The sequence below is a fragment of the Pagrus pagrus genome (assembly GCF_965226575.1).
Source record: "Pagrus pagrus genome assembly, chromosome: 1".
Lineage (NCBI taxonomy): Eukaryota > Metazoa > Chordata > Actinopteri > Spariformes > Sparidae > Pagrus > Pagrus pagrus.
In genome coordinates, this window is record NC_140185.1 from 3551250 (window position 1) to 3578922 (window position 27673).

Below are 27673 nucleotides of genomic sequence, written 5' to 3' on the forward strand. Positions count from 1 at the left end.
ATATTTCTTTCTTTCTCCGGCTTTGCTCACACATCTTTGTGTTTTACAGCCTGCTAAATAGATTTCCATATTATAAGCATGACACTTTTAGCCCTGAGCATGTATGATATGTAGCACAAGAGGAAAAGCACTGCCTTCAAGTATTTATTTACTCACATACAGATGCACAGATGCACAGATGCACGCTGACACACACACAAACACACACCCTTAGGTCAGACTAAAGTGTTAGTTATGACTGGTGTCCTTGGATTGTTCTCATTTTCCGCCTGCAGTTTGTTTTATTTGACTGACACATTTGGCAAACCCATAAAGTGAATATTTCAGTGTGTTGTTTAAGTTGATTTCAACAGGAAACTATGTAAGTGCAAGATAGTATATCTAATAAATAATCTCTACTTGAATTTGCGTTGCTCCTCAAGTTCATAGCGATATTTCCATCCTTTATTGTTTGTCAGTGTAACCGTGACAAGTTAATAGTGTGTCAGTCATTTTTTGATTAATTCCAAACAACTTGTAATTAAAATTAGCAGAAAAAATTATTGAAGTTTATTTTTTTGTATGTTTTTTTTTTTAAGGTGTATGAAGAGTATATGATGATGTAATGTACAACATTGGAAATCAGTTAGAAGCAGCGTACATTAGACTGATATTTTGGAAATGATCCAGATATACAGAAATACTGATTTCTATACAGAAATCTACTATGGCTGAGTCATTCTAGTTTATAGGTTCCGTCTACTCTATACAGTACATCTGTGTGCTATAATGTAGTGTGTTTTTGTACTTCTACACTCCTCTTTAAGGACTTTCCCACCACAGAAACTTAACAACCCGACCTAAATGTGTAACTATTGTTAACCACTCCTCAGGACGTGGTACTAATCCAAGTTCCAGGTAGACCTGTTCTCAGCTCTTTTGAAACACAGGAAACACTGCAATTAAAAATAAATGCAGGACATGTCATAAGTCTGCAAAGTACAAATGATGAGGCTACATATGTCTTATTTTGCCATAATTTATCTATCATTTAAATGGTAAATAGTTCGCACAGAGCGATATGGAGCACACTACTCATTTAACATTTGCAGTAGTGACTGGGTACTGTTTGTTCTCCAAATCGTGTAATGTTTACTTCAGTGAACTAAATGTAAGTTAGCGTGTGCTGCATCCTGCAGTTTGTTCTCCATCAAATTTTTCACCTGCACCTCACTGTCATCTAATTCAATGAAGCTGACTGGTCTGATGGCATGAAACAGAGTGTGGGATCGGCACCTGCTGGTGCATCCTCAGGGACAGCAGACCTGTCTCGAGGGAGGCACTGGCACTGGAGGGCTTGTCTGCTGCTGCTCTCGTTCAATCTCTGCTCCATTCTGTCAACCTTCAGCTACAGAAGCAGCCCCGCTATGAAAAAATAATTATTTTGATAGTAGTGAAATAAAAAAATCTGTATTTGTGCCACTTGAAACAATGACATATATGCCCTTGTGCTTCAAGATTTTTGGAGACATTAACCGTTTCTTCACTTTATTGTCATCTATAGTTGTTAGTTATTGGTGGCATAGAAAAAATCATAATTAATAATTATATTTATTTTATATTGATTCAAATAAATATTTTCAACCAAAATGAAAAGGTATCTCTAAACTGTAAAATACAGAATTCAGAAATAGTGAATAGGACAGATCTTAGTTGTATCAGTCTATGTGCCCTGAAGCCACTACTCCACCACCTGGTCACTGCTTGTATCTGGTTACTCCAGATTAAAATGTAGACTGATGCAAAGTGTCCGTAACTCCAAACTCAAAGTACTTTTACCTCCAAAATGTACTCAGCTAAAGTACTTGCACTTGTTGTGTAATAATATTTAACCGCAGTTCACAGTTTAACACTTCATGTTCCTCTGAACAGTTCTGTTGTGTTTAGCTCCATTGTAAGCTGTTAGCTCTCGTTAGCGCAAGACGTAATGTTAGAAGAATTGTTCCGCAGTATTGGTCCATCTATCCCCTCAGTCATAAACAGGACCTCTTGAATGTATTGCGCTGGTTAAACCAAGAGGGCACTGAAAATCAGTATTGATATTGTGAGGAGGATATGTAGTAGCTAGAGGATAGTGAACTAGCAGCAGGCAAGCAGCAGAGTCCTGAGTTGTGTGTGGCAGTTTAGCACCGCATGGACAAACTGTCTCCTGTGTTTACCTGATTTGCGCTCCTGATCGGGCTCTGTAGAGACCACTGGTGCCCGATCAATCGGAGCACCTTAAACATATACGATTATTGCTGTTTGCAGAGCACAATGCAAACGCGAAGCAGAACCTAAAACAAAAGCCTATTCTTCAGTTCAAGTTATGGATTTTAAGTTCACTCTTCATTGTGCTCTCTCCTACCCAACCTGGTGTTTCAAATCTAATGGTATACTTTTTCTCCATGTCTCCCTAGCTTCCTGGTCACACCTGCTGTGTCCTTCCAGAAGAAACCAATCAGCTACAGTCTTCTCATCAATCCCAGTAGTCTCTTCTCCATCTCAGCAGAGACTGGTGAAATCAGCCTGACTCGGCCTATCGACTATGAGGGCGACCAGCATCGCTACTTGCTATTGGTGCGAGCCAGCGAGGGCCTGGACAGCATGAGCAGTGCAGCTGAGGTTGGTTTGTGTGTGTGTATGTATGTGTGTGTGTGTTGTGTGTTTCACATTTCCACTGTCGAATTTAATGACTGAATGGTCTTCAACAATCTGACATTACGAGGTTGTCTTGTCAAATCTTACAGTGTGCACAGAATACTGCAAACAATATCTGTATAATAAGTCTTCAAATTAACAAGACTTATACCAGAAAGGTGATGTAATTTAACCTGATTGTCATGCAGCACAGCTGATTTTGATCTGCTGTATTTCAACCAAATTGTCACTTATTTCTTGGGTAGAATTGTTGACCCAGTGCAGTGATAGTTGGCTGGAGACAGTTGTTAAATTGTGGTGAGCAGATGATGATGATATATCTTCCAGACAGTAAAAGAACCACACTAGGTCATAAAATCTAAAACTACTCTGAAACATCCTTGAGCTGGACATGCATTTAGGCTGCTATAATGCTATGCGATTTGATTTTATTGATTTACTGTTGCTGTATGGATGATAATAGTTGTGAATGTTGCAGTTAAATTGATTGTCTAATTCTCTGACCTGGTTGGTCTCTTTTCCTTTTTAAATGGGAGGCATTTTGAACTCACTAGTGCCACAAGTTGTTACGGGAAAGTCCTTAACCTGAATTGATTGTAAAAGAGCATTGAAAAATCCTCAACCTAACAGTCAAATGTACATGTCCAGGTTAAGTCTCAAAGTATGAGTATTGTCTTTGGTCAAAACAAAATGGACTTGTCTGTCTGCAATGAGTGCTCTGGAGTTGTCAATGACTTCCTCATGTCGTCAGGAAGTGAAAGAACAGCGGCTGAGCACTGTAGGCATCGATGCATCTGGTCTGGTTCTGGCTTCGGGCTAAAACATGTCCTGCTGAACCATCTGTCCTCAACTGCTCCTCTCTGGGACCAAGTGGACTACAGAGCACTAAAAACCCGTATGGAGAGAGTGAGGGGGAGACTTACAGGATGATTACTACATCCAATGGTGAGAGGAGAGAGAAAGAAAAAGGGAAAGAATGAATGAAAGGAATTAGCAGCAAGTTGTGTGCTCTCATCTGCCCACACTGTTGCCCTGGGTAGCCTCAGCCCATGACTGTCCTCTGGAGCCTGGGTAAGCTTTTTGATCTTCTAAAAGTACAGTCCCATCTGCAGTGAAAAGCCAGCGCCTTGTTGACACTGCAACCCCCTGCCCCCACAGCCGCCTATGACGGAAACAATGCTGTCTGTGTGCCCAACACTGAACACATGCCTGTGATGCACTGCTTCAATTTTGAGATCATTTTTGATTTGCATTAGAAATGAGTGAAGTCGTGTGGCAGAATACTTTGATATGGTGCTTTTACAAGCAAAACTGTTTGTGGTTTGTGAATACTATCTCAAACATTTTACTGGCCAGAGGTGAGTGTTTAGTGTTCTGCATCAGCAGTAGAAAATATGTTTTGTAGGCTAATTGTTTTGACAGGGGACACATTTACATATGCTCTGTACTTTATATTGGCTTTAATGCCCTCATACTTGCTCTTTGCTGCCTCTTGAACAGAATTACAGAATCAGTCATTTCATCATATTTAAACAATTGCAAGGATAATGGAGGGCTCAATGGCTTCAACAAAGCTTAAGTAGTTTATTGATATAGTGAATGGTTGTGAAATGGCATCACACGCCACAATCAACTGTTTAAATATTCAGTCTATTTACACCCCAACTGTTCATTAATGATAGTTTACATTGTATCTTTTTTAAGATGTTCTCTTGGCCAACCTTGGCTTAACCGAACACAAACATTCAAATCATCCAACTCTACCCAACAATTCTTTGACTCCAGTGCACCATACTGCTACAGGTGATTGATTGTACAGTAGGTTCCATGCCAACATTTTAGCAAACATGTAATGTGATTAAAGGCTTGATGCCATTTAGAATAAACTGCAGTGATATAACATTGATTTTACGATATTTCTTACTTTTTTACGGTGACAGTACTATATCAATGTATTACATAATTTAAACAGGGATACTCTACTCGTTGAGTGATTGTAACTCTTTTATCTTAAGAGAGAAATGAGAGACAACATGTGTTAATTGGCTTCAATGACAAATAAAAATGAGGTATAGGCCTATATGTGTTTTGAGGGGAGTAGCCTGCCAGTTAATCGAGGTTAATTACTAAATGTAATTCTGAGTTAGACAAAGGGTAGGGTTAAACATTTGAACAGCATTTATTTGTGGAAAACCAAAAGTATATGAATGTAATGAAGCGCAATAGTCACTACACGACAGGACTTGTCTATCTTGTCGTACATTTACATACAGCAGCAACAGACACAAATACTGGCGGGGATCATGGAGCAGAAGGAGCTTTGTTTCCACAGCAGAGCTAGCCGAGTTTGATTTTCAAAGTAACACATAGCGCTACATAACAAAACAGTTTCCCACATCTAACCTACTACTTTGGTCTTTTGATAGGCTTCACATGAGGCTTAACACTCACATCATTTCTCTTGACTGGCCCTTAATACTAACCGTTATTAAAATAGGAACTCACATTGAGATTAACATCTCTTTTACAAGGGAGACCTTGCCAAGACACGCTCAAATAGCAGTGTAAAGGACAACAACAAGACAACCACAACATGAAATCAAACCACAATAGTATCAGCAAGTACTAAATTATATTTCATAATATAATGTGTGGACAAGGCAACAATATTTTAAGTGTGTGTGTTTAAACTGAAGCCATTTCATCCAAATTCAGGATATTACTGTTTTACATAAAGATGATACTAAACTAAATAATCCAACATTCCAGTGTGAAACAATAGACAAAAAATGGCAAAACTTACACGTTCAAAGTTTGAACTCGGTACTGCGTTGAAGCTGCTGGATCCGGAGCAAATGTCCGTCGAATATCCAACCTAAAACTAACCTCATTGCGGTTTACTTGGTAATGACCCCTCCTTGAGCTTGAGTTTTAAAGAGCATCTTTGTTATACATTGATGACTCTTTTTGAGAAAGCAGTCAGTAAAACAGTCAATGCTCACTTATGAGAGCTTTCCAGTCGTTGTGGGGACATTTCCCTCGAAAATAAAAAAGTAAAGTGAATCCACTGGGCCCTCACTCTCTCAGATGGTGGAGGTAGATGAAGACATTTGTGTTGGTTCTCGCAGACAATAACAGATAAATTGGGGTGCTTTGTTTACCTTCCACATGTTTGTATTACGTGTAAAATTTAACTGTGTGTCAACACAATCACATTATTTTTATTATGCTAAAACACTTGTGACTATAATGATGGTATTGCAAAATCCATAGCAAAGCAAAATGTGACACTAGTGACAGTGATGAAACTGGGATATTCCCCACCCCTACTGTGGGCTAATGGTTTTTGTTTTGGAATCGCAAGAAAATGGTGAAAGGTAAATCAGTAATACAAAAATACAATTCCAACAGGAATGTGAGCACATAGAATTCAGTGTAACACTGTTCATCAGATGCATCTGTGGGTGTAGCTGAACTGGTAATATTCTTCCAGAAAAATTGGTCAAACACATAAGTCAGTAAACCTTACATATGCTGTAGTAAACCTCACACCAGCACATTCTAACATACTGACATACAGCAATGTGTATACTAAATCATGGCCTAGGGAAGAACAAGAACAAAAATACCCTGTCATGTATTCTATATGTCTATGAAGCTGCATGCTCATAATGGCAAAACACTTCTCCTCAGTAATTAAAAAAAACAAACAAAATAAATGACTTTCTTTGGATAAAATAAACCGTTTTGTTGTTGGTCACTAAAGGAGGGTGTGGATCTTCAGTTATTTCCCTCCACAGTCGCAAACATGCAATAGTCAGCATCTTCCATCGATGCATTCACATGGAAATAAAACACAGCTTAAAAGAGCTGTTGTGCAATAGGCTGCACAAACACATCCAGAAAGATGTGAGGCATATGTTTTTTACAGACTGCTAAAGGATAATGAGAAAAATTATATGAACATTTTAAATTAAGTTACTTTTTAAGGGGCCGTGTAAGCTTAACTAACGGAGCACATGATATTCTGAGTCCAAATATTTTCACAAAACAGTCCACAGATGAGATCCATTTGAGGTCCTTGATATTTTAGTCCTTGACGAATCCTGCCCTAAAAAATAACCAGACATCTGCCAGGTATGTTTTCTGGCTTTAGAGTGTATTGTTACTTAACCGGGTGTTAAGCTACTCATGTAGTATGTTCCAGGAAGGTCACTTTTCTCCCATATACATCTAAATACTACTGTCTGTCTTGTGCATTCTCGTTTGTCCTGGTATCATAGTTCCATCCATTCATAGGACAAAGTGATTTTATCTGTCATTTTAGTTAATAAAATAAACTTTCATTCATTTCTGCAGTTTTCTTTTGAAGAATACAAAACAAGCTATATCCATACTTCCATCTGAATGCAGCAGATTTCGACAGCCAGTGTCTAACTGCAGGCATTAGTGTTAGAGTCATGTGGACTTGCAGAGCACCCATAAAATGGCTACTGACAAACAACAAGTACAATTCTTCTCTTTTCCAAGTCTTCTTTGAGCTTTCCTCTATTTTTTAATATAAAGATATTGTCAGCCCTGACTAGGTTCTCCTTGTCAAGCCCTGAACCCTTCTTGCCCTGAGGCTGGCATATATTACATAAGACCTGCCCTCTTGAGATTGGCTACAACCCCAACTAAAAAAAATGACAACCTTTGACCATGCCAAAATATACTTTCCCTTATGGCATTTTGGCTGTATGCATGATATTTAATTTTAGAATGCAAGAATGCAGCTGTCCTGAGAGAATGTATGCATCCGAATTGCTTTCTTTTCTGTAAGGCAGTGCATCATTATTTAGGTGTTCTATGTTTCCCCACTTCTATTATTAGAGTTTACTATAGCATCAGTAGTGGGTAACAAACATTATGTTAATTGTTTTCCAAAGAAGAATACAGAAGTAATGCCACCACTTCAATTTGTGAGGCTGTCTTTTTCTGCTTTTGATTTTATTCTGCGTTTCAGAAATCTGTCTCTGTCTGCCAAAATAGCTAACAGAGGTGGTATATTTGTGTGGATGGGAGTCACTGAGCATGACTTTAATTTGCAGGTAGTTTCCAAGTTTCTCCCTCCAGGAGTGATAGCTCATCGGCACCATTAGTTACCTAACCAGCCCGAGACCTGCCTGCAGCTGCCTAGAGTGTGCATGCTTTTGCACATGTCTGTGTACGTGTGTGTTTGAGCTCATCTTGCTTTATTACAGCTGACTTCACCTCTCTTCTCATTCAATCTTGCTTTCCTCAGCCTTGTACACACATATACTGTATGTTCATATATCTTGCCAAAGCCTTGCCATTTCCTCTCATCCTGGCACATAAGCTTGCTCACTCTGGCATGCAAACCCACACACACATACACACAGGCAAACAAAGATTACACTGACTGGCAAACACACACAAATCACCTCAGGGAGTTGACATGGTCAGATTTTATTTTGTTGTCCAGTGCTTCGAAGCTGATCTTTGCTGAAGGATTAACTGATATTACAGAACTTCATCTTACCTACCAGGACTTAATACCAATGGTATTTACACACTGCTCACACTGTGTGTGTGTTTGTGTTTGTGTGTGTGTGTGTGTGTGTGTGTGTGTATTAGTGAGTGATCTGTATTGTTAGTGTGTATAGCGCTGTGTTTATGGAAGAGAGGAAGTGGGGCTGGGGGTCAGAGAGGCTCGCCTGCCAGCCCATGTCTGTATTTATTCCTCTTGAATGCTGCAAGCAGGCAGTCAACATCTGCTAGAAGATGCTGTGTTTGCCTTCATGTCCCTAATGAACTGAACAGCATTACAATGTTTTACGCACACACACACACACACACACACACACACACACACACACACACACACACACACACACACACACACACACACACACACACACAAATATACACGCTCACACCATACAAATACATCTTTGCACACTGATCCACTCTCATTTGTTAGCTCAGGGCTTCTGAAAAACTGCAAGAGATTGCATTCTCCCCTGATCTGCTGAAGCGACCATGGTGCCGACTCTGCAGCAGCTCCCTCACTGAGGAGCAGTAAATAAACCAGAGGGATCAGGGTCAGGGCACACCTTTGGGGAGGGTTGGTGCGAGGCTTTCTTTTGGTTAGGGATAGGGTTAATTTGGGTTACTCCGCAGATGAAAATGACTCCGGACCCAAAGAAAACCAATTCCGGATGGTGCCTGAAGTAGTAATCCCAGATTTAAATTTTCATAACAGCAACACAGTATGACTTCTAATCTCCAGCCTTTCCACTTGTGATTGCCTGGCCAGTTTTAGCACATGTAGATACAGTAACAGCATCCCAGAAACATGTATTCGTGTATAGCTCAGAAATGCAGAAACTCGATACACATTTGTATTCTCTAAAAAATATATTTTCTTCTGTGTCTTTGTTAAATTAAATTCTCTAGATGTACAGCATGTTGATATAAATACTTTTTTCTCAGCACAGTTTCAAACAGGTATGTAGTAGAATCACATGATACACGACTGATGTTTTTTTGTTCTATTTTACATTTTTCAAAATTTTTATCTTGTCAAAAGAGTCCTTGAAGAAAGTTGAATTACTTTTTAAAACAGGTGAAATACACCTTCACACCATGTTGATAGATTTTTTTTCTTTACCTTCAAGATTTCATGGCACTGGTTTTGATGACTACATAAGACAGGGATTTTCTTTTCAATGCCACATTTTGAGTCAAAAGTCTGTTTTATGAAGGTTACCTTTATTCATTTACTCCCACCCACTATTTTGTTTGACTCCCTCCCTGTCTCTCTCCATCTTTCAATCTCCTCCTCTTCACTTCTCATTTCTCAGGTGCGTGTTGTCATTGTCGATGAAAACGACTGCGTTCCAGAGTTCCTCCAGTCAATTTACAGCAAGGATGGTGTACCAGAGACTGTGACTACAGCAACCTCCCTGCTACAAGGTGAGACATGGGGGAAAATCTCAAAAGCTCCCCATCATGGTCAACCTCCCATTAGTCTGTCCTGGACAACATCACTGAGTGCACTTATTTCTGCCTTCAGACAACATAAAATGACCCATGACTCAGAGCAAAATAAAAGTGGCTTTTTAACATTCATGTGTTTTGACTGGTCAGGAGCCAGAGTAGGTACTGTACTTGTCAGCACTGGCAGCTGTGAAGTCACGGGCACTTCCATCAGTGTAGCTGCTCTAGACTCTTCTTTTCTGTAACAATCCAATTTCCACACAGGGCTCTCTAAAGTTTTCATCCCATGTGAGGAAATTGTAATGGTAGCCGTGGTGGGTATAACTTATCACAATTTGATCTGTCACAGTGAGACTTAACACTCAGAAACCCAGTCTTTTTAGGTTCTGACAGACTGCCAACAAAGCATTTCACACTTCTCCTTCCCTCTACAGTCTGCTTAAAGATTACTCTGGTAGCCACATTCTTTTTAAAATAAATGTTATATCTTAATAAGTTTAATTATTGATCAGAAGTTCATGACAAATAAAACAAAGTATTCCCACTTTAAAAGCAGTTCAACATAATTCTGTTTACAGCTCACGACAAAGTGTTTAAAATGAAATAAACAGGTTTACTTACTGTAGGGTAAAATGAAACCACCAACAGAGCTGTAAATGAGTATTGACAAGAACAAAATGCAGGAAAATGTAACACCACATGAAGTACGTAAATTATTAATGACTGCAGTTATGACACCTCAGTGGAAGTGCTCATTAGCTTCAGCTGCAGGCAGAAAACTTTTAGGCTGGATTCACATTACAAAGCTTGGTTGTTTACATACTTGTGTTACAACTAATCATCCTCACCACTACCATTATCACCATTAGTTAAAAAGGCTTTGTAGTAAAGGAGATGAGGTACATGCATATATTTTACAAAGACTTACAGTGTCACACTAAATAATAGAACAGCTGTGACCTGTAAAACACAATGTATCCTGAGAAAATAGTCATATTGTCTTTACGGTTTAAAGTGGCCCTGACGACTCTGAAACTCAGAGCTCACACGTTTCCTTAACGACTCTGTAAGGACACTCCCACACAGAGTCTAAAAGCCTGCAAACTCCCCGCCAGTCAGTTAGAACTGAAGCACCCTCTGGATGAGAGGTGAAACTTCTTCAAAAAAAGAATCAAGTTGCCTACGATACAGCACTTAGAACCTACAAACAGTTATTTGTACAGTTGATCTTGGGACCTGTAACTGCTTTGAAGTGGCTTCAAGTGACTTTCCTGGCTTGTTCCAATCAGTGATGTACTCTTTCAGATCAATGCTGAGCTACTTACACTTTCCCACTGTAGTTTTTGTGGCTGAGTCTAATGGGTGTATCAAACAAGCCCTATTAAAATGGGCCCAGTTGAGTCATCAGCTGTTATCAATTATAGTCAATCAGAAGAAGTTAAGAGGCCATGCTAAAACGTACACAACTTTCTATAATCACCAAAGTTGATTGTTCAAGTTACTGTATGTATATTTTGACCCAGTAGATTTGGTCACATTTTCAGAAGACCTATAATAAATTCATTATTGAACCAAACTTCATGGATACTTTTGTGACAAGGTATAATGTTTTCCACTCATACAATCACAGAAAAGTAAGAGCTGTAGAAATCATTGGGACTGGAGATTGCCATGATACACGTGTTATTTACAAGTGTATGTAAACGTTTGACCATGACTTAATGTCATGAAATATAGTTTAGGACTCTATCAAGTAGGCCAACCCTTAGTGATTACCTAGCAACAGAGACAATTTCTAGTCCCTGATGAGTCAGCCTTGAGCTGAATGCTTTTACATTATGAATGCTTAGCTAGCTCAATCTTGTTATAACTAAGATATTTGCTGGGAAAAAAAATAAAAATGAAATCCAAAATCTGGCCTATTTGTATCACCAACAAAATGATCTACTACAACTGCAGAGTTCAAATGTATTTTCAGTCTAGTAGCACTGTGGGCCCTGCTCTCCAATTTGCTGCACACAAGGAAGGCATGCACAAGCATTAACAGGGCAGTCTAACAGACTGCAAACACGACTATAGATTATAAATATTAAGAAATTTGATCGAATAAAAAATAAGGCAAACCCATTTAATCGGATCAATCACTTTTATTAGTATGTTGTATAGCTTTGCAAATGCGGTTTTCCAGTTCCAAAATAGTTTTTATTAAAGTTCATAAATTCTGTAATGAATGCTACTTTAACAGCTGATAGAAATAGCAGGTCATGGTCTATATAGGCCCACTGTGATTTGCGATTTTTTTTTCATTAATTAAAAAACTAGGGGTGGAGCTGAACCCGAATACGGTATTCGGAAAGGCACAAATAACGTGTTTTTTACAAATACTTATTTCGAACAAATACTTCAAAAAATATTTGTATTCGGGAACAAGAAAAACATCATATCAAAAAGCTACGTTTCCTCATGAGACCGCAGTACATGCCCGGATGAGTGAGTGAGTGAGTGACGTTCAGGAGTCGGGGGCGGGGGGTCGAAGCACCGCTGTTCCGACCCCCCCGCCCCCGCAGCTGTCCATGGTGCTGCTGAACCAGGTGACGTTGTTTACACTCTGCCTTGTGGCTTGTCTGTGAAACGCGCGCTGCTCAGGGACTGGGCAGATCTGTCCCACTTGCTTTGTCCCTCACTCCGTTGGGAGATCTTCCACAGAGTAAAAGAAATACACATTGTTTCTCTCCCCCGCTCCGCTCGAGCGCGGCTGAACGCGGCTTGAGCCCACTTCACGGGCGCGAGGCTGCTGCAGCCGGCGACCCTGCTGACAGCAGACCGGGGGAGAAAAAACATTCTTTGCTCGGTGCTTTGGTTGGGTTTTAGGCAATGAAGAAAGGAGTTGGTTAAGTTTAGTAAAAAGACCAGGTAGAGGCCAGAAGCATAATGACCGTTAGCTATAGGCTACTATGTCATATTATTTACAGATCAAGTTTAGTTCTTGGAGCTCTGTGCATTAGAAAGAACAGTTCTTTTAAGTATTATTTGTTTTTATTCTGTCTGTTCAACATCCTCCAACAAGGACGGGTGGTGGTGGGGTTCATAATGTTCACAATGATATTTTATTAGTTGTTGGTTTAACCATGGATGAGGTAATGGCTGTTATGTTATTTTCTTTTCAATGAAATTCCTTGTTACATGTTCATTGCTGGATTTATGGAAAAACATCAACCAATATTGCATATCCATAATTATTATAATGGATAATTAAAGAATACTTACACTATAACAAAAATTAGAAGTGTAACTCAAAAAAAATATATTTTTTTTACGCCTATTTTGAATTTTACTTGAATACAAATACAAATACAAATACTTTTCCCCCCTCAATAAATACAAATACAGATACAAATATCGGCTGCTCTGCACACCCCTATTAAAAACATTTCAAAACCATCTCACACTAAATATATTGGCTTTCGCTCCAGATCTGGCAGTTACAATGTTGGCATGGAAATGGCAGAGTAATATTTTTAGTGGGTGTGAGTAAGGTGTGCTGTCATGCTGATTTGAACAAGGTCTAAATGGCGAGGTGACTAATCAGTTTGCTCAGTCAGAACTATTTGTTGTTTAAATTGTCATAATGGAACACTATAACTAACAATGAAAGTGCCTGTAAATGCTTGTGAGTGAGTGAGTGAGTGAGTGAGTGAGTGAGTGAGTGAGTGAATAAGGGAGTGAGATGTACAGTGTAGGAGGCACAGCAGGCGCCATCAACTGCTGCCAACACCAGGTGCACCATGGGAGGCGAGAAGTTTCACCCTGCTGTGCTGCTGCTGTGTGTGTGCCCACCCATGTGCATGTATGTGTTTGCACGTCAGGGTTGGCAGAGGGTCGTATGTACTTTTGTGACTAATGTTGGTTAAAACAAAGACAAAACAAAAAAGAAAACGGATGCCATGTAAAAATCTATGAGGAGTTCCTAATATTAAAAATTTAAAATCTTTTTTTTTCAATTACAGGCTACCTGTTTATTGTATCTGAAACAGTAGTGTATATGGATCCCACTCTTTTCCAGGGTTTCCAATATTCAAATTTGAACACAGGCAACCAGCTTTAAACTTAATGAGGTGGAAAATGCCTCACACAAGGTGTGCCTTTGCCAAAATCACGTCTGTTTTCTTCCCCATTACATTTTCAATATGTATTTTTTTTTATTCTTGACTGCATGCTATAATACATACAATCAATTCTAGTTCCAGTTCTGTGCGCAGCTGTAACCAAACTGACCAACATTCTGAAATAAAGTCATGATTTTTCCACTTACTTGATTAAACGGGTTAAAAGGCACAGTATTAAATTAAATGAGCAAGGAGAAATAGGCATTCGGCATCGTTTTGCTAAATCATGTGCTAGTAATCCTATAATCAGTTCCATCGTGAGAGTGGACAAATGTGTACTTTGCCATGTTGGGAAAAAAACTGTACCAAGCAAGCCAATTATCTTGCTTTCCGTAGAGATCTGAGGCTCCAACAGTTTCCATCTTCAGTACAAAATCATTATGTGCCAGAAAGACATGTGAGATGCAGCCAGAAATGTACTGAGCCCCCATGTAGTGATGCCAGCACAACAATGCTGATTCAAGATACTGATAAATACATGCTCAAATGGTGCTCTGAAGAGTACAAATCTGTACTTAGTAAATTAGATATTGACTCATATGTGACACGTGTTTGGCCACTGCATGGGATTGGACTCAGGCTGGACAATAGTACTGCAGTTCCTTTTCTACCCTTCGGCATTGGATGGGAGGTTATTTATCATTTTACAGCAGCAAAAAAGCTGCATTTCAGCTGCAGTTCAGAAAAATGTCAATCCTTGTAACTGAGACTGTAATGCTGGGTAAACACACACAAATTCACTTTGGCAAACTTGCAAGGCTGACATAAATCTAAATAACAGAATTTACAAACACCAAAGTGAGTAACATAGAGAAGTGGGGCCAATTCCAGACAAAAATTGCCATTTCCACACCTGATTTGATGCAGTTTTTGGTTGTGTATTCCCTGCTAAATAGAAGGCAACACGACATGCTACATATAGAGAAACTGTTTTCAGCTGTTAACTGATGCTTATGGCAATTCAATGATGAAACATTAATTGTGCTTAACACTGTTTACAGTGCATTCTTTTTATGCTGTGCATTTACCTGAATAAAATAGGCAAGTGCACCAGCACCAAAACCAGGTTACAGCTTGTGAAAGCATTCTCACATTTTGATTTTTCACCTCAATAATACTGTAAAGCTGAATTTCATTAGTGTTCCTGTTGTTGATAATGGGATGCTCTTCTCTGTTGCAGTTCAACTTTGTGGTTTAGGTCATTAGGCATTAGACAGTGTGTTTTGCAAAAAAAGGTTGTTTTTTTTTTTGCTTTTTTTTAAATGTAGTTGATTTTAGTTTAGTTTGATGGTCCAGAAGCATTTTCTTTAATACCACAAAACTTTAAAATCAATTATTAGATTAATTAATTAATATATTCCAAATAAAATGGACTCGTACTGAAATAAATCATGTGAAGGAACACTTACAGTTTATGAATCTTCTCTTGAAATGAGATATTTTATTTGGTATACGGTTTTTTGTTTGAAGTAAACAGTGTTTGTGCCTGTGTTCATGTGCATGACTTTTTTGTGTTTGTTTTTGTGTGTGTTTGGGCACATGAGCCAAATGCAAGGTAAGGTGAATTGGAGAATTGAGAGTTTGATGTTGAAATGACTTGTTAGCGGAAAATATGCTTATTCAAATCCCTGGTGGTCTTTTCCGTTTTAGCAAGGCAATCAATTTGTGGCCAAGCGAGTTCTGGCTCCATGGATTCCCAATGTGTGATGTAGAAACGAAAATGTTGCAAAATGACATACCTCTCAATGCATGCTGTGCAAATAATACTAAGTCCCATTGTGTTAGAGAATTTAACATTTAAGTCAGCATTACTTCCCTTTCAGATTTCACTCTGGTCACATAAGAAGTGGATATCCTGTGCTCAAGTTCATTTGCTCAAATGCAAGCACAAAACTCAGCTCTAATCTTAATAAGAGAACAGATTGCACTTTCTTATTTGATTCAGCTGCTATTTTCTCTGTCACGCTGACTAAAATCAGTCTGCTTTATTGGCATAAAACTACATTTGTTGCAAGTAATTACTGATGGGTCACTTTAGGAAAAAAAAAGTGGGACAGAGAAGGAAACAGTAAAAAATTTAACATACTGTAGTTAGGTAGCATTGCATTGGTATCACCCATGAGCAATCTAAACGTGCTTTCATAGCCGCTTCATTCAGTTTGAATATACCACCAGAGTGCATTGCATAAATCACACACAGGGTATTAGGGAAAGAGGAGAATGTATGTTGCTCTATTTTTGTCTTTGTCTAGACCCTCTAACCTTTTTATCCCCTTTCCCCTATCTCTGTTCTCATCTCTAGTGTCAGCCAATGACTGCGACTCAGAGGAGAATGCAGAGTTGACCTATTACACCCTGAGTCCAGACTTCACCATTTCCCCTCACGGGACCATTTTCCCTTCGGGGCCTCTGGACTACGAGAGGCCCAATCACCTGTATGAGTTTGTAGTGATGGCAATTGACAAGGGGGAGGTCCCTCGCACTGGCACAACTACAGTGCGAATTCGAATGGCTAACGTCAATGATGAGGCACCCGAGTTCTCTCAACATATGTAAGTAAGAGTCAAGCTTCCAAACTCCTGATTCTCAAACAATTGCTGAGAGAAAAAAACACAATTGAAAGAGGTTTTAAGAAGTTTTAGTTTTAACTGCTACAAGTACCCTTACTCTGCGTTGGATTCTGCTGTGCTTGAAGTGAGAAGGTCATTCTGGTGAGCTGACCACATGATAGCACCATGTTATGTGGGAGTACCTCAGCTGTTAGCAGCATAGCCCATAACTCTCTGAACTGGAAAGCATTGTTGTAGACAAACAATCTGGGTCAGAAAATCTAGGTTAAGTTCTTTGGTGTGCCAGGATGATTCAACTAGGTTAGTCTGCAGACATTTGCATATTTACCATTCCCACTTCTTAGCTGCTACATACAGTTGGGTTTTCAGATGTAGTCTGAGGAAGTGGGTGCCCATATAATTACCTCTGAGGTTATGCTTTAACCTGTGTCTGTTTGTTTGTCAGTTGGTTGGTTGAAATGTGGATGGAGAATGGGTATCAACCCAGAATAGACAGCAATACCTTTTAGTGTGGTGCTGGATAAAGGGACGGGACATTTTGTCACTTTCTTTAACATTGCAAGATTGACCTTATTGTGCACTGTGATTCTGCACTTCGGAAGCTAAAGCATGAATGGTGAAGAAAAGACTGAATAGAATAAACTGAAGACTTGGTCCACCTGACTGATGGTCAGAGATTATTTACATATATAATTAATGAGTAAAGCATTTACAAAAAACAAAGCTATTTCAGAGAAGAGACAGAGAGAGAGAGAGAGAGAGAGAGAGAGAGAGAGAGAGAGAGAGAGAGTGTATGCGTGTGCCTGTGTGTGTGTGTCCTCTCTTGTCAGGTCAGCTCCTTACAGCTGCTTCCCAATTCAACATCGCAGCTGCCGTTACCCACAATTCCAGTGCTTTTTCCCCCCAGTGCTGCTGTGGTGCCTGCATCTTTTAATTGGTTGATTTTCTGGCAGAGAGCTGGGCAGATTGGTGAGGCAGGGTCAATCAGCCGTGCCCACCAGCACCCTCAGGAGGCCCAGAGCCCGCACTCTGTGTGTGTGTTTGTGTCTGTGTATGCATGTGTGTTTATTCAGTAATTGAGAAGGTCCCGGCAAAGTGGGGTGTTGGTATGGACAGAGTGATGTAGTTATAAAGTGCATTCATGCATCAAGCATCTAATATGCATGCGTTTATGTTGTTTATAGCGAGAGGGGATTATAGTGTGTGTGTGTGTGTGTGTGTGTGTGTGTGTGTGTTGGGTTGTATTGATTTACTGTCAGCGACAGCAGAATAATCAGTCGTTTTTTTCTTTTGTAGCCCTCAACCCTGTACTACAGCCAGCCACAAAAACAGTACTGGACAATCTATGATGTATCATTCAGACACACACAGCGCTCCAGAGTCATCCATGCCAGCACATGTGTGCATGCTTGTGCAAATGCATTCATATGCACAGACATACACACACACACACACACACACACACCCACACACACACACAAGAGCAGAAATAAGCATACATATCTGTTATATATTTGAGAAAACAGATATAGCAGTGACAGTTTGGGAAAGTAAAAATTAGGAAGATAAAACTACTTTCCCTGTAGATATACTGTGTTTGTGGGAGAAACTGTGCACGTGTGTGTGTTTAGTCAATGTATTTGATAGACAGGGGGGAAGAAAGAGAGAGATGACGAAAGAGGGGTCATTAAATATATCATTATCCAGGCAGAAAATCTGGCCTTTTTGTATCAATTCTTGGAGTTGGAAACATACAATAATGAGTATCCAGGTGCGTTTGCCAGTTCAGATTAAATGTAGGCTGCAAGTCTAAAAATGATCATGAATGTGTTATTTTAAGTTAAAGTCCTTGCTACTTTAGAAACTGGCCATGATGTTAATGTTTGTGTTAAAGGGAGAAAATAGGTATTTTTCTTTTTGTTTCCATGAGATGGTTTCCATGAGTTCTACACTCAAACTCTCAGATCTGCCTCTTCACTGCATGGCTCCCGCCTCCTGGTGAGTGCCGAGTAGCCACCTTTCATCTAAGTGCTGTCACTTTGCCATCAGGAGCCTATTACTGTACCTACCATGACCTGCCTGTTGCCACAGAAACCACCCTGGGAGGCTTCCTTCACTCTTCCTGCATGTGTGTCTATACCAGGGTCCCGTGGTTCTTTGAAAAATCTTAAAAATCATTACATTTAGGTTTTGATATTCAAGGTCTTTAAAGGTCTGGAGCAGAATGAATGAGCTTGTCTATTTTGTTTTCTTTCTATTATTCCATTTTGTTTATTTGTTCAGTTTTTAAATTTTATTTTACCAGTATTTCATATCCTTCAATGATAATTCCGGCAAGTCCCACACCTACGTTAAAGGCTGCAGTACGCCTTGTGTGGCTGTGATCCACACTTTACTTGGAGGAAGAATGTGTTTCTCCATCTTCCGATTGGAAGTCCGCAGCGGGGAAAGGGAAAAAACAGTGCACAACGTTGTGAAATGCAGGCCGAGCCATGGGTATATGCAAATTCAGTGAGGAGTGGATGGACAACGACAAATATCGTGGCTGGCTGAAACCATCAGGTGATTCATGTGAGGCGCGATGTGAACTTTGTCGCAAAACATTAAAACTTGAGTCTTTAACTGTTGCTGCACGTACTAGAGATGATTTGTCTATGGCGAGTGTGTTCGCTATGACGAGTCACCAAACAGCATTTAGCACCTTTTCTCGGGCAGCCACATTGAAGGCAGAAGTGCTGTGGGTTTTGCATACTGTAAGTCGACAGCACTCATACACTTCAGCTGTGGAATAGACAAGACAAGTTACCTTGTTCAATATGGACTCGCTCCTTACATAAAAAAGGAGCTCATCATTATTGATTAATCATTTGTTCTTATTGTTGTTGTTACTTGATTAATCAGGAAATGTAATCAACCAGTTGATGCAGCTCTAATTATAGCTTGAAAGGTTGTGAAGACTGGAACGTCAGGTCTTTACAATGCCCTCTTATTTCAGGCAGAAGTACACAAAAGCAGCACCCACATCAGTTGACTGAACCAAAGTGTTGACAGATGTAGGCCTTTGTATTTCAAAAAAGGAAAATAAGAAATAAACTTTTATATTTTAAACGGCCTTTATAGCCCTTTGAATATAGATTTCTGAAAGACAAGTGGAATATCTAGCTACATTCGGTTCTTGGCAGGTTTTAATTTGCATCCACAGGAGCAAAGGAATGCATTAAAAGACAAATCTTGGGATTTTATGGATCGATGTTGGATTATTCAAATGAAGATCAATTTGAATCGGAAATTTCAAACATAGAGACCTTACTTGAAAAAGAAACCTAAAGGTTAGATTTATGCTATGTTAGTATTTTCAAAACGTACATTTAAAATTGAGAAAATGGTTGAAATTGTCAAATGTAATCTCAGGTAAGCAAGGCCAATACAGACTAGAACAGAGCTGCCAATTTGTTGTTGTTACCCTTAACTGTGATATAGTAGCATTTGGTACCAGTAGCTGCGTTAACATGGACCCAATATTCTACTAATAATCAGAATAGTAGCACAGTCAGAATCACATGCCTCATGTTACCACCTCAGTCAGAAGAGGCTGATCCGATCTGAATTAGGGTTGCTGCGGTGTTGAAGTTTTCCCACAGACTAACAAGCTTGTACAACACCTGTAATACCCAGTACACTGGCATTTTATAAGACAAGACGCTCACTGTCTTTAGAGTGCTGTGTTAACTTACTAATGCAAGTCGAACATTATTTACTACTGCAGCTTCACATTAAAAAGCATTTAACTGGGGAAACAATGCATTTCCTGTGACTCGCCTTTCATTTTCTGATTTTGGATTGTCAATTAAGTATCAATAATACACAACTTGTTTCACAGACCTTTTAGGCTGGATTCACATCAAATCAGGCAGTGTTGCGAAAATTAAGGTCTTCCCATTAATTTTAATGAGGGTAGTCTGTTTTGGCTGCGGCGGTGCTGGCCGCAGGGGGCTCGAAAAGAAAAGCAGCCAGCTGTGGGGAAAAAGTTGAGAGTGACTCAACTTTTTGAGAAACACAGCCCGACGTCACGTTGCGTTGGTAGTTCACATAAGCATGAATGACTGAAACTATAGTGGATTGTGACCTAGTGTGTCATGTGTATTCACTCAGTTTGGCATTTTGTACCAGTTAAAACACATCCATGGATGCCGACTATCACTATAGGACCGGCATGTTTAACATACTGTGGAAGAGGCATGACCGCAGATCAGAGGAAGAGTAGACGTGTTGGGGGCTCCTAACACGTCACACACGGACCACGGAGTGAAACTCCCACACCGCTGCACAAGCCTGTGATGTTTGATTTGATCTGAATGTACCCTTACTGCTCTTACTCTGTGTGACAATATTGGGGGGTGGGAGACCTGTTAGGATGGCCATTACCTATTAAGTAAGAACAAAAAGTTACACTGTAATGCTAATGATGTGTTTGGGCTCTCTCATCTCCCAAGATAAGTAGGGGATGTTTGTGAACACACTGTTTAAACTGAGTCGATATGGATTGGGCATTAATACATGTAAAGTTTGATGTATTACATAACTGTCCGTGGAAAAACATTTTATTAGCAAGTATGTTAGATAGATTGTCATGTTAGATAGATTGTCATAACAAGCTTGAGGTAGCTAAGCATTTTTGTGTTTATACTGTATGTGCAGTATTTATTCAGTTTGGGAAATCTCAGGATCTCTGGACCGTTCAAGGTGGACTCAACAGGGACTAGATATTGTCTTTAGCATCACAAAAAGTAGCCCTAATATGCTTCCAACATTTGTGGAAATATGGAGAAAAAAAAATGGCAAATGTTTTCAGTTTTGTTTTTTTTGACTCCTGTGATCCAAACTTTTCCAATAACTTTTAATAAGTGTTGAAAAGTCCAAAAGTCACAAATATATTGAAAAAGATTGATGTAATCATTTCCAAAATTCACATATTTTTACCTTCAATCCAGGACAGGCCAGAACAAGTCACAGCAGGGACCCATCACGGGTCGGCCAGGGCCCTGTCACAGAGGAACAGAAAATTTGAGGGGGCTGCATCTGTATAAGTGCACAGGGTGTTGCGATGTCGTTTGGTGCATGTTGGTTTTGATCAGCTACATAATTACCAAGCTTCCTACAAGCGCGGCTCACCAGCTGACAGCTGACAGCTGGTGAAAAAGTCCTAAACATGAGGTGTGTTTTTTGGTCGACTTTATAAAACTTACTGCTGATGAAGAAAGCAGATAATGTTGCTGGTAGAGAGAAAACAGAGGGGAGAGAGAAACAGAAAGGTAAGGCAAACCAGTGTGCATGCATTAATAATAATAATAATAATAATAATAATAATAATAATAATATTAATACATTTAATTTATATAGTGCCTTTCAGGGTACCCAAGGAAGCTTAACAAAGTGGAACATACAAAACAAAGAATAGATGGATAAACAAAAATACATATAAGATAAAGTACTAGAAAAGTTGATTGTTGGAGCTGGACCTAGAGCTGATAGGCCTAATTAAAGAGATAGGTTTTTAAGTCTTTTTTGAAGTTCTCCAGAGAAGTCTGTTTGCAAATTTCAGCTGGGAGAGTGTTCCAGAGAGTGGGGGCTGTCACACGGAAGGCTCTGTCGCCGAAGGTTAGCAGTTTGGTGTGAGGGATGGAGAGCTGGTGTGTGCCTGATGAGCGCAGCTTCCGAGACTGGGTATAGGAGTGGAGGAGGTCAGACAGGTATTGGGGGGCAAGGGAATGGAGAGATTTATAGGTCAGGAGGAGAATTTTGTAAGTGATGCGTGATTTGACTGGGAGCCAGTGAAGGCGGATGAGAGTGGGGGTGATGTGTTGCCAGGGCTTGGTGCGGGTGAGGACCCTGGCAGCAGAATTCTGCACATACTGGAGCCTGCGAAGGGTTTTGAAAGGGAGCCCAGGCAGGACTCCATTACAGTAGTCCAGGCGGGAGGTGATGAAGGCATGGATGAGGGTCTCTGCCACAGGTTCGGAGAGGGAGGGCCAGAGTCTGGAGATGTTTTTAAGGTGATAAAATGCTGATTTGGTGATGGATTTTATGTGTGCTTGAAAGGATAGCGTGGAATCAAGGATGACACCCAGGTTGCGGACTTCCGTGGATGGGGAGATAGAGCAGCCGTCCACGTCCAGGAGAAGATCTCCAACCTTCTGGAGCAGTGCCTTGGAGGCCACAACCATGAGCTCTGTTTTATTGGTGTTTAGTTTGAGTTGATTTGGACAGTTAATTAAGGTTTAATTGACAATTTGATTAAGGTGGACAATTAAAGCAAAACCATTTAGGCAAACTGTTAAAGCTGTTCTGAAGAAAGTTGATTTTTGAGTGTCATTCTTGGGTTGTACTGGCCACTGCATCTTCATGCGCCGCCTTTGCCTTAGCAAACAAACACTTAATAAATGGAAATAAAGTTTTAGCTGAAATTCAGGAGCAGGACCACACCTCAATCACTCCCCTTCTTCTGTCTCTCTCTCTCTCTACCTCTGTCTTTGTTATAGGGGGGTCTGCCAGCCCGGGAGCTGCTAGTGATCCCTAACAAAACTTTCCCCACACCACAGATGCTCAACACTTCATCAACATCACATTCATACTCAATTGCCTTTTTCAACATCGTACTCATATTCCACCTCAATAAACTATCATGTACATCTCATTGATGGTATAGTCCTCCTCATGAAATGCTTAATCTGATCTTTTTTCTATGGTTGGAATTCATATACTCTTTCTCATGTTTGCCTCACATTGGGGTAACATTAGATTATGTTGCTTCCGGGAGGGTCAAACTTGGCGGTGGCAAAACAGAACTGGTCTGTGCCTGATACAACTTTATTGTAAGAGATCTTTAAACATTTAAGGATTGTTGAATGCCTCGTGTTATAAAGGCTCGAAACAAGTTGTTCAAACTAGTGTTCAAAAGATGAACGAAGCCGAAATACACTGATTCAGAAACGAAAAAATGTTCCCAGGACACGATGTGGGTCCATTGTGAAAATTCTATTAACAGAATGAATGAATGAATGAAGGAATTAATTTTTCTCATCTCATCTCTCATTTTCTTTTGCCGCCTATCCGTGAGGGTCGCGATGTTGCCACTTCATCCCCCCCTTTCGGGGGTTTGCAGGGTTGCTGGAGCCAATCCCAGATTCTTATGGGCGGAGGCTAGGGTATATCCCTGGACAAGTCGCCAGTTTATCGCAGGGCCCTTCCGGCAGCAGAGGCTGCCCCACAGGGTGCCAGCTGCATGCCAAGAGCAGTTTTGGGGTTCAGTATCTTGCTCAAGGATACTTCGGCATGTAGCTCAGTTCCACCCAGGGGAGCCAGGGTTCAAACCAGCGACCAGAAGGTCGCTGGCCTGCTGCTCTACCCACTGAGCTATAGCCGCCCCGGAATTAATTTTTAATTTTTTAATTTTTTAATTTTTTTTATAAACCACTTTGTACACGTCAAAAAAGTTATATTCTGATAAAAAGATTTAGGCTATGTACACACACACACACACACACACACACACCTTATCGGATCACTTTATTCAGCATCCATGTAAACAGATAAGTTAGAATATATAATCAGAATGATTTTGAACAGACACACCCACACAGGGTTTAAAGCCTGCAACTCCCCTCCAGTTAGTTAGAACTGAAGAAGCCTCTTGGATGGGAGGTGAAACGTCTTAAAAAACTGAAGGTAAATCACTTACATTAGAGTTAATACAAACACTGTTTAATCAATCTCCCACTTGTATGCTGTTGTATTTTTGGTTCTGGAAAGACTCTCCAGACTCTTTGTATAAGAGTGTAACTAGACTACTGCCCCATGCACACAGCTCCTGCATCTGGAGATATCCAAAGCTTGCTATGATTACAAAGCTACTATTGTACAATTGCTGTTTGTGGGAGGGCTTTAGCTGTCGATGGTTCAAGTTTTTGAATTCAATACACATACAATACAGTGTCAAATGTTAAAGTAGATGAGTGTGTGTGTGTGTGTGTGTGTGTGTGTGTGTGTGCCTATGTTTGTGTGTGGTGATTGATGTTTTTCCTTAATATGATGTGATTCTGATGACCAAAGTCACCGATATATAATCCCTGTTTATCACTTTTTTTTAAGTTTAATGTTTTTGTTTTTGTCATGATATGAAGAGATGGCAGAGAAGAGACAACAATATATCACCTGCTCAGGCATCATCTGTTATTGTTCTGGGAGACGTTGTCCTCCAAGTCAGATTTATCTTCAACACCTTTAATTCTCATTCCCTCTTTTGATTCACTACATGAAGTTAATAAGAAAACTAAAACAGTCTCCATCGAGAAAGAATAGATGTTCACAGATGTTCACAGCAGGTTGCCAGTAATAAAGTGTTCCCACTCTATTCATAACGGAGACATTTAAGTTGCAGGGTTTTTTTTGTCATTTAGCTAAAATTATATATTCTTCACTAAAGTTCACATATTAAATCTTTTTCTCTTTAATCTATTCCCATAGTGCTATCTTGGTGAGCAGGAAGAGTTAAATATAGCACTTCATAAAGTATATATTTTATTTATTCTCTTGCACATTTTAATTTCCACTTCTAGTTTGTGGTCTAGTTTAGGGTTTTCAACTTCAATTTCATATGTTGAGAATGTTAATTTAAAGGCTCACATTTGTGCTGTGTGTAGTTTTCAGGGGCTCTTCATAATGCTGCTGAAATAAAACTAAGACTAACTGACATGCGATGTGCATTGTTATTGGAAATATGATTTGGAGTGTATGATTTAACTTTCTCCCATGGTCTTGTGTTAAAAAAGCAGGATGAACAAGATGTCAATAAATCATAATACTTAATTGCAATACTTGTAGAATCGCAATTTGGTAGTATCAAATCAGGACATAAGCATATCGTCTTCAGGATTCATCCCTGATAAAAACTCCAATGAAAGATGAATCAGATAAAGCTTTAAAACTGATGGCAGTGGTGAGTTTCAGTGATTTCTAAAACATTCATGAAGTTTGGTTCAATGACACATTTTTATAGGTTTTCTGAAAATGTGACCAAATCTGCTGGGTAATCATCATCAGCCCCGTATCCACTTGAAGGCTCTGAGTAGTGATTGTATTGTTATTAGTACCTGCTCTCTCAGTGAATGCTCAGAAGAACTGACAGAATTCAGGTACCAACTCTGTCCACCTGTATTATTACACACACATATGCGAGTACTGATTCAACAAGCAAATGGAAACATTCCATTAGTCCAGATTAATAGGGAATCAGAAAGAAGGCATTCCAGCAAATAAGACGATCAGCTGGATCAGCTGACACACACACACACACACACGCACACACCATTAGCACCTCTCTCTTCTCCATTCTCTATCTATGCCTTATCTGGATAAACTAAATGAACTCAATAATTAAATTCAGTAATTGATTTTCTGGACTGACAACAGGCACAGGCCTAAGGGACACATTTATTTTTCTCTCCAGATCAACAAATGAAAACAAGCTAAAACAAAAGTAAAACAGAAAGGTTGAAAAGTAATTAGTGTGTGGTGGTGTATGTCTGAGGCGGTTTTCAAATGATTGCAGCATTGATCCAGCCAAATTAGAGTTGTGGTAGAGCCAAAGTGTGACTTTCAAAAGGCATCTAACAGTCCCCCTGCTCTCTCCCTCTCCTCTCCTTTCTCTCTCTTTTTTCTCTCTCTCTTTCTCTATTTCTCTCTCTCTTTCTGTGTGTGTCTCTCTCTCTCAGACACTCCTCACATAGGCACTCCTTCATACAGTAGATGCCTTCGAGCATCTGCTCGAAAGCATTAGAGAGAGGTATTTGTTGAAGTTAGCTTGATGTGTCATGTAGGATTAACCTTAAAATGCCTTCTGAACAATTTTCCATGGCAGGGGACCATTATCTACTTGGTGTGTACTTCATGCTTGGCTTAATATTTTATTCTGCTTTTATGCCATGCAGGACACAGAGTTTGTCAGTTTGTCTTCATTGGCAAGTCATTGTCATGCACAACTACCGATTTTCATTGTCAACACTGGCATAATTAGTCTTCCACACTACCTGCTACTATTATCTTTTATTTTTACTTATTTTTATTTTATTTTTGTGAATACTTCCACTACATTGCATACGGCTATGAAGTCAGTTCCCTTATAGGCATGAACAATCTGTATGATCACATGTTTTGGCGGGCACATGGAGTCTCTTGGTCAAGAGCTGATGACAATATTTATGTCACATGGATCCTTGTGGTAACACAATTTTGGTTAAAACAGTGTCAGTATTCTCTCAAAGAAAAAGTACGCACAAGAAAGATGAATTAACTGCCGTATATTAGGACTGCAACTAACAATCATTTCTGACAAAACAATCTCACCATAGGGTCCTTATAGCAGCTGTTCTGGAGCTTTTTTATCATTATGAACAATTCATATTCATAATTTCTGAGGAAGATAGTGTGATTCGAGCAAAGGCTTGTAAAACAAATACTAAATGGAGGTTGTGGTGAGATTGTTTTTGTTAAATGGCATCTGCAGGGTCCCATGAATTTGATAGACGTTTTTTTCATGACATGAACTGGGAGGGCCTAGTTGAGTTGGTATGGAATGACCCATTGTCAATCATCATCATCAATTTCCCAAGATTGTGCCTTAGATCTCTTGTTTTCTCCAACCAACAGTCTAAAACTAGAGCTAGAAAAAGGTCTTTTTGTTAACTAAAATGCTTGATTAACTAAAGTGGATTGACTTGATTTTTTAACAAAATTTTACATCATTACCATAGATGGTGTAAAATGTAAAGTTGATCCTACTTGCAGATGAATAAAGGCCAATATCAGTTGTTGTTGCAATTTTATATTGCTTGTAATCGAAAGCCTAATTGTAAGCCAACTGAATCTATAATGATAACTGTCTGGGTCTCTAATGCATAAGTAGAGTTAATTCGGGTAGTCAGGACAAAGGAGGCTCAGTGGCCTGTGTGAAAGAGTCATGCATGAATTCAACTGCACAGACAGCATCTGTAATTTTACCATCAAATTGCCGGCAGAAATGCAGTGTGAGGCTTTAGTTCTTTCTGGCTTTCAGGTGAGATAAATACAAGCAATTATCTAATGATCTTTCAAATAGCTTCCTTAGACTACAAGTGGAAGCCATTTGATCATTGTGCCCTATGTACTCTGAGAGAAACTACATAATAAAGAAACATGGCACAGCATCTCCCCTTGCCTGAC

The 27673-nt window shown here is 39.6% G+C and overlaps 1 protein-coding gene across 1 annotated transcript in view; it reads left to right on the forward strand.

The window, feature by feature from the left end:
• Positions 1-27673, forward strand: part of LOC311257956 (neural-cadherin) — a 316443-nt gene that overhangs the window by 96709 nt on the left and 192061 nt on the right. The window contains exons 4-6 of the mRNA XM_084353949.1: positions 2439-2643; positions 9546-9657; positions 16150-16399. Of these exons, the coding sequence (XP_084210075.1) occupies positions 2439-2643; positions 9546-9657; positions 16150-16399 (567 nt within the window). The remainder of the gene's footprint in view (positions 1-2438; positions 2644-9545; positions 9658-16149; positions 16400-27673) is intronic.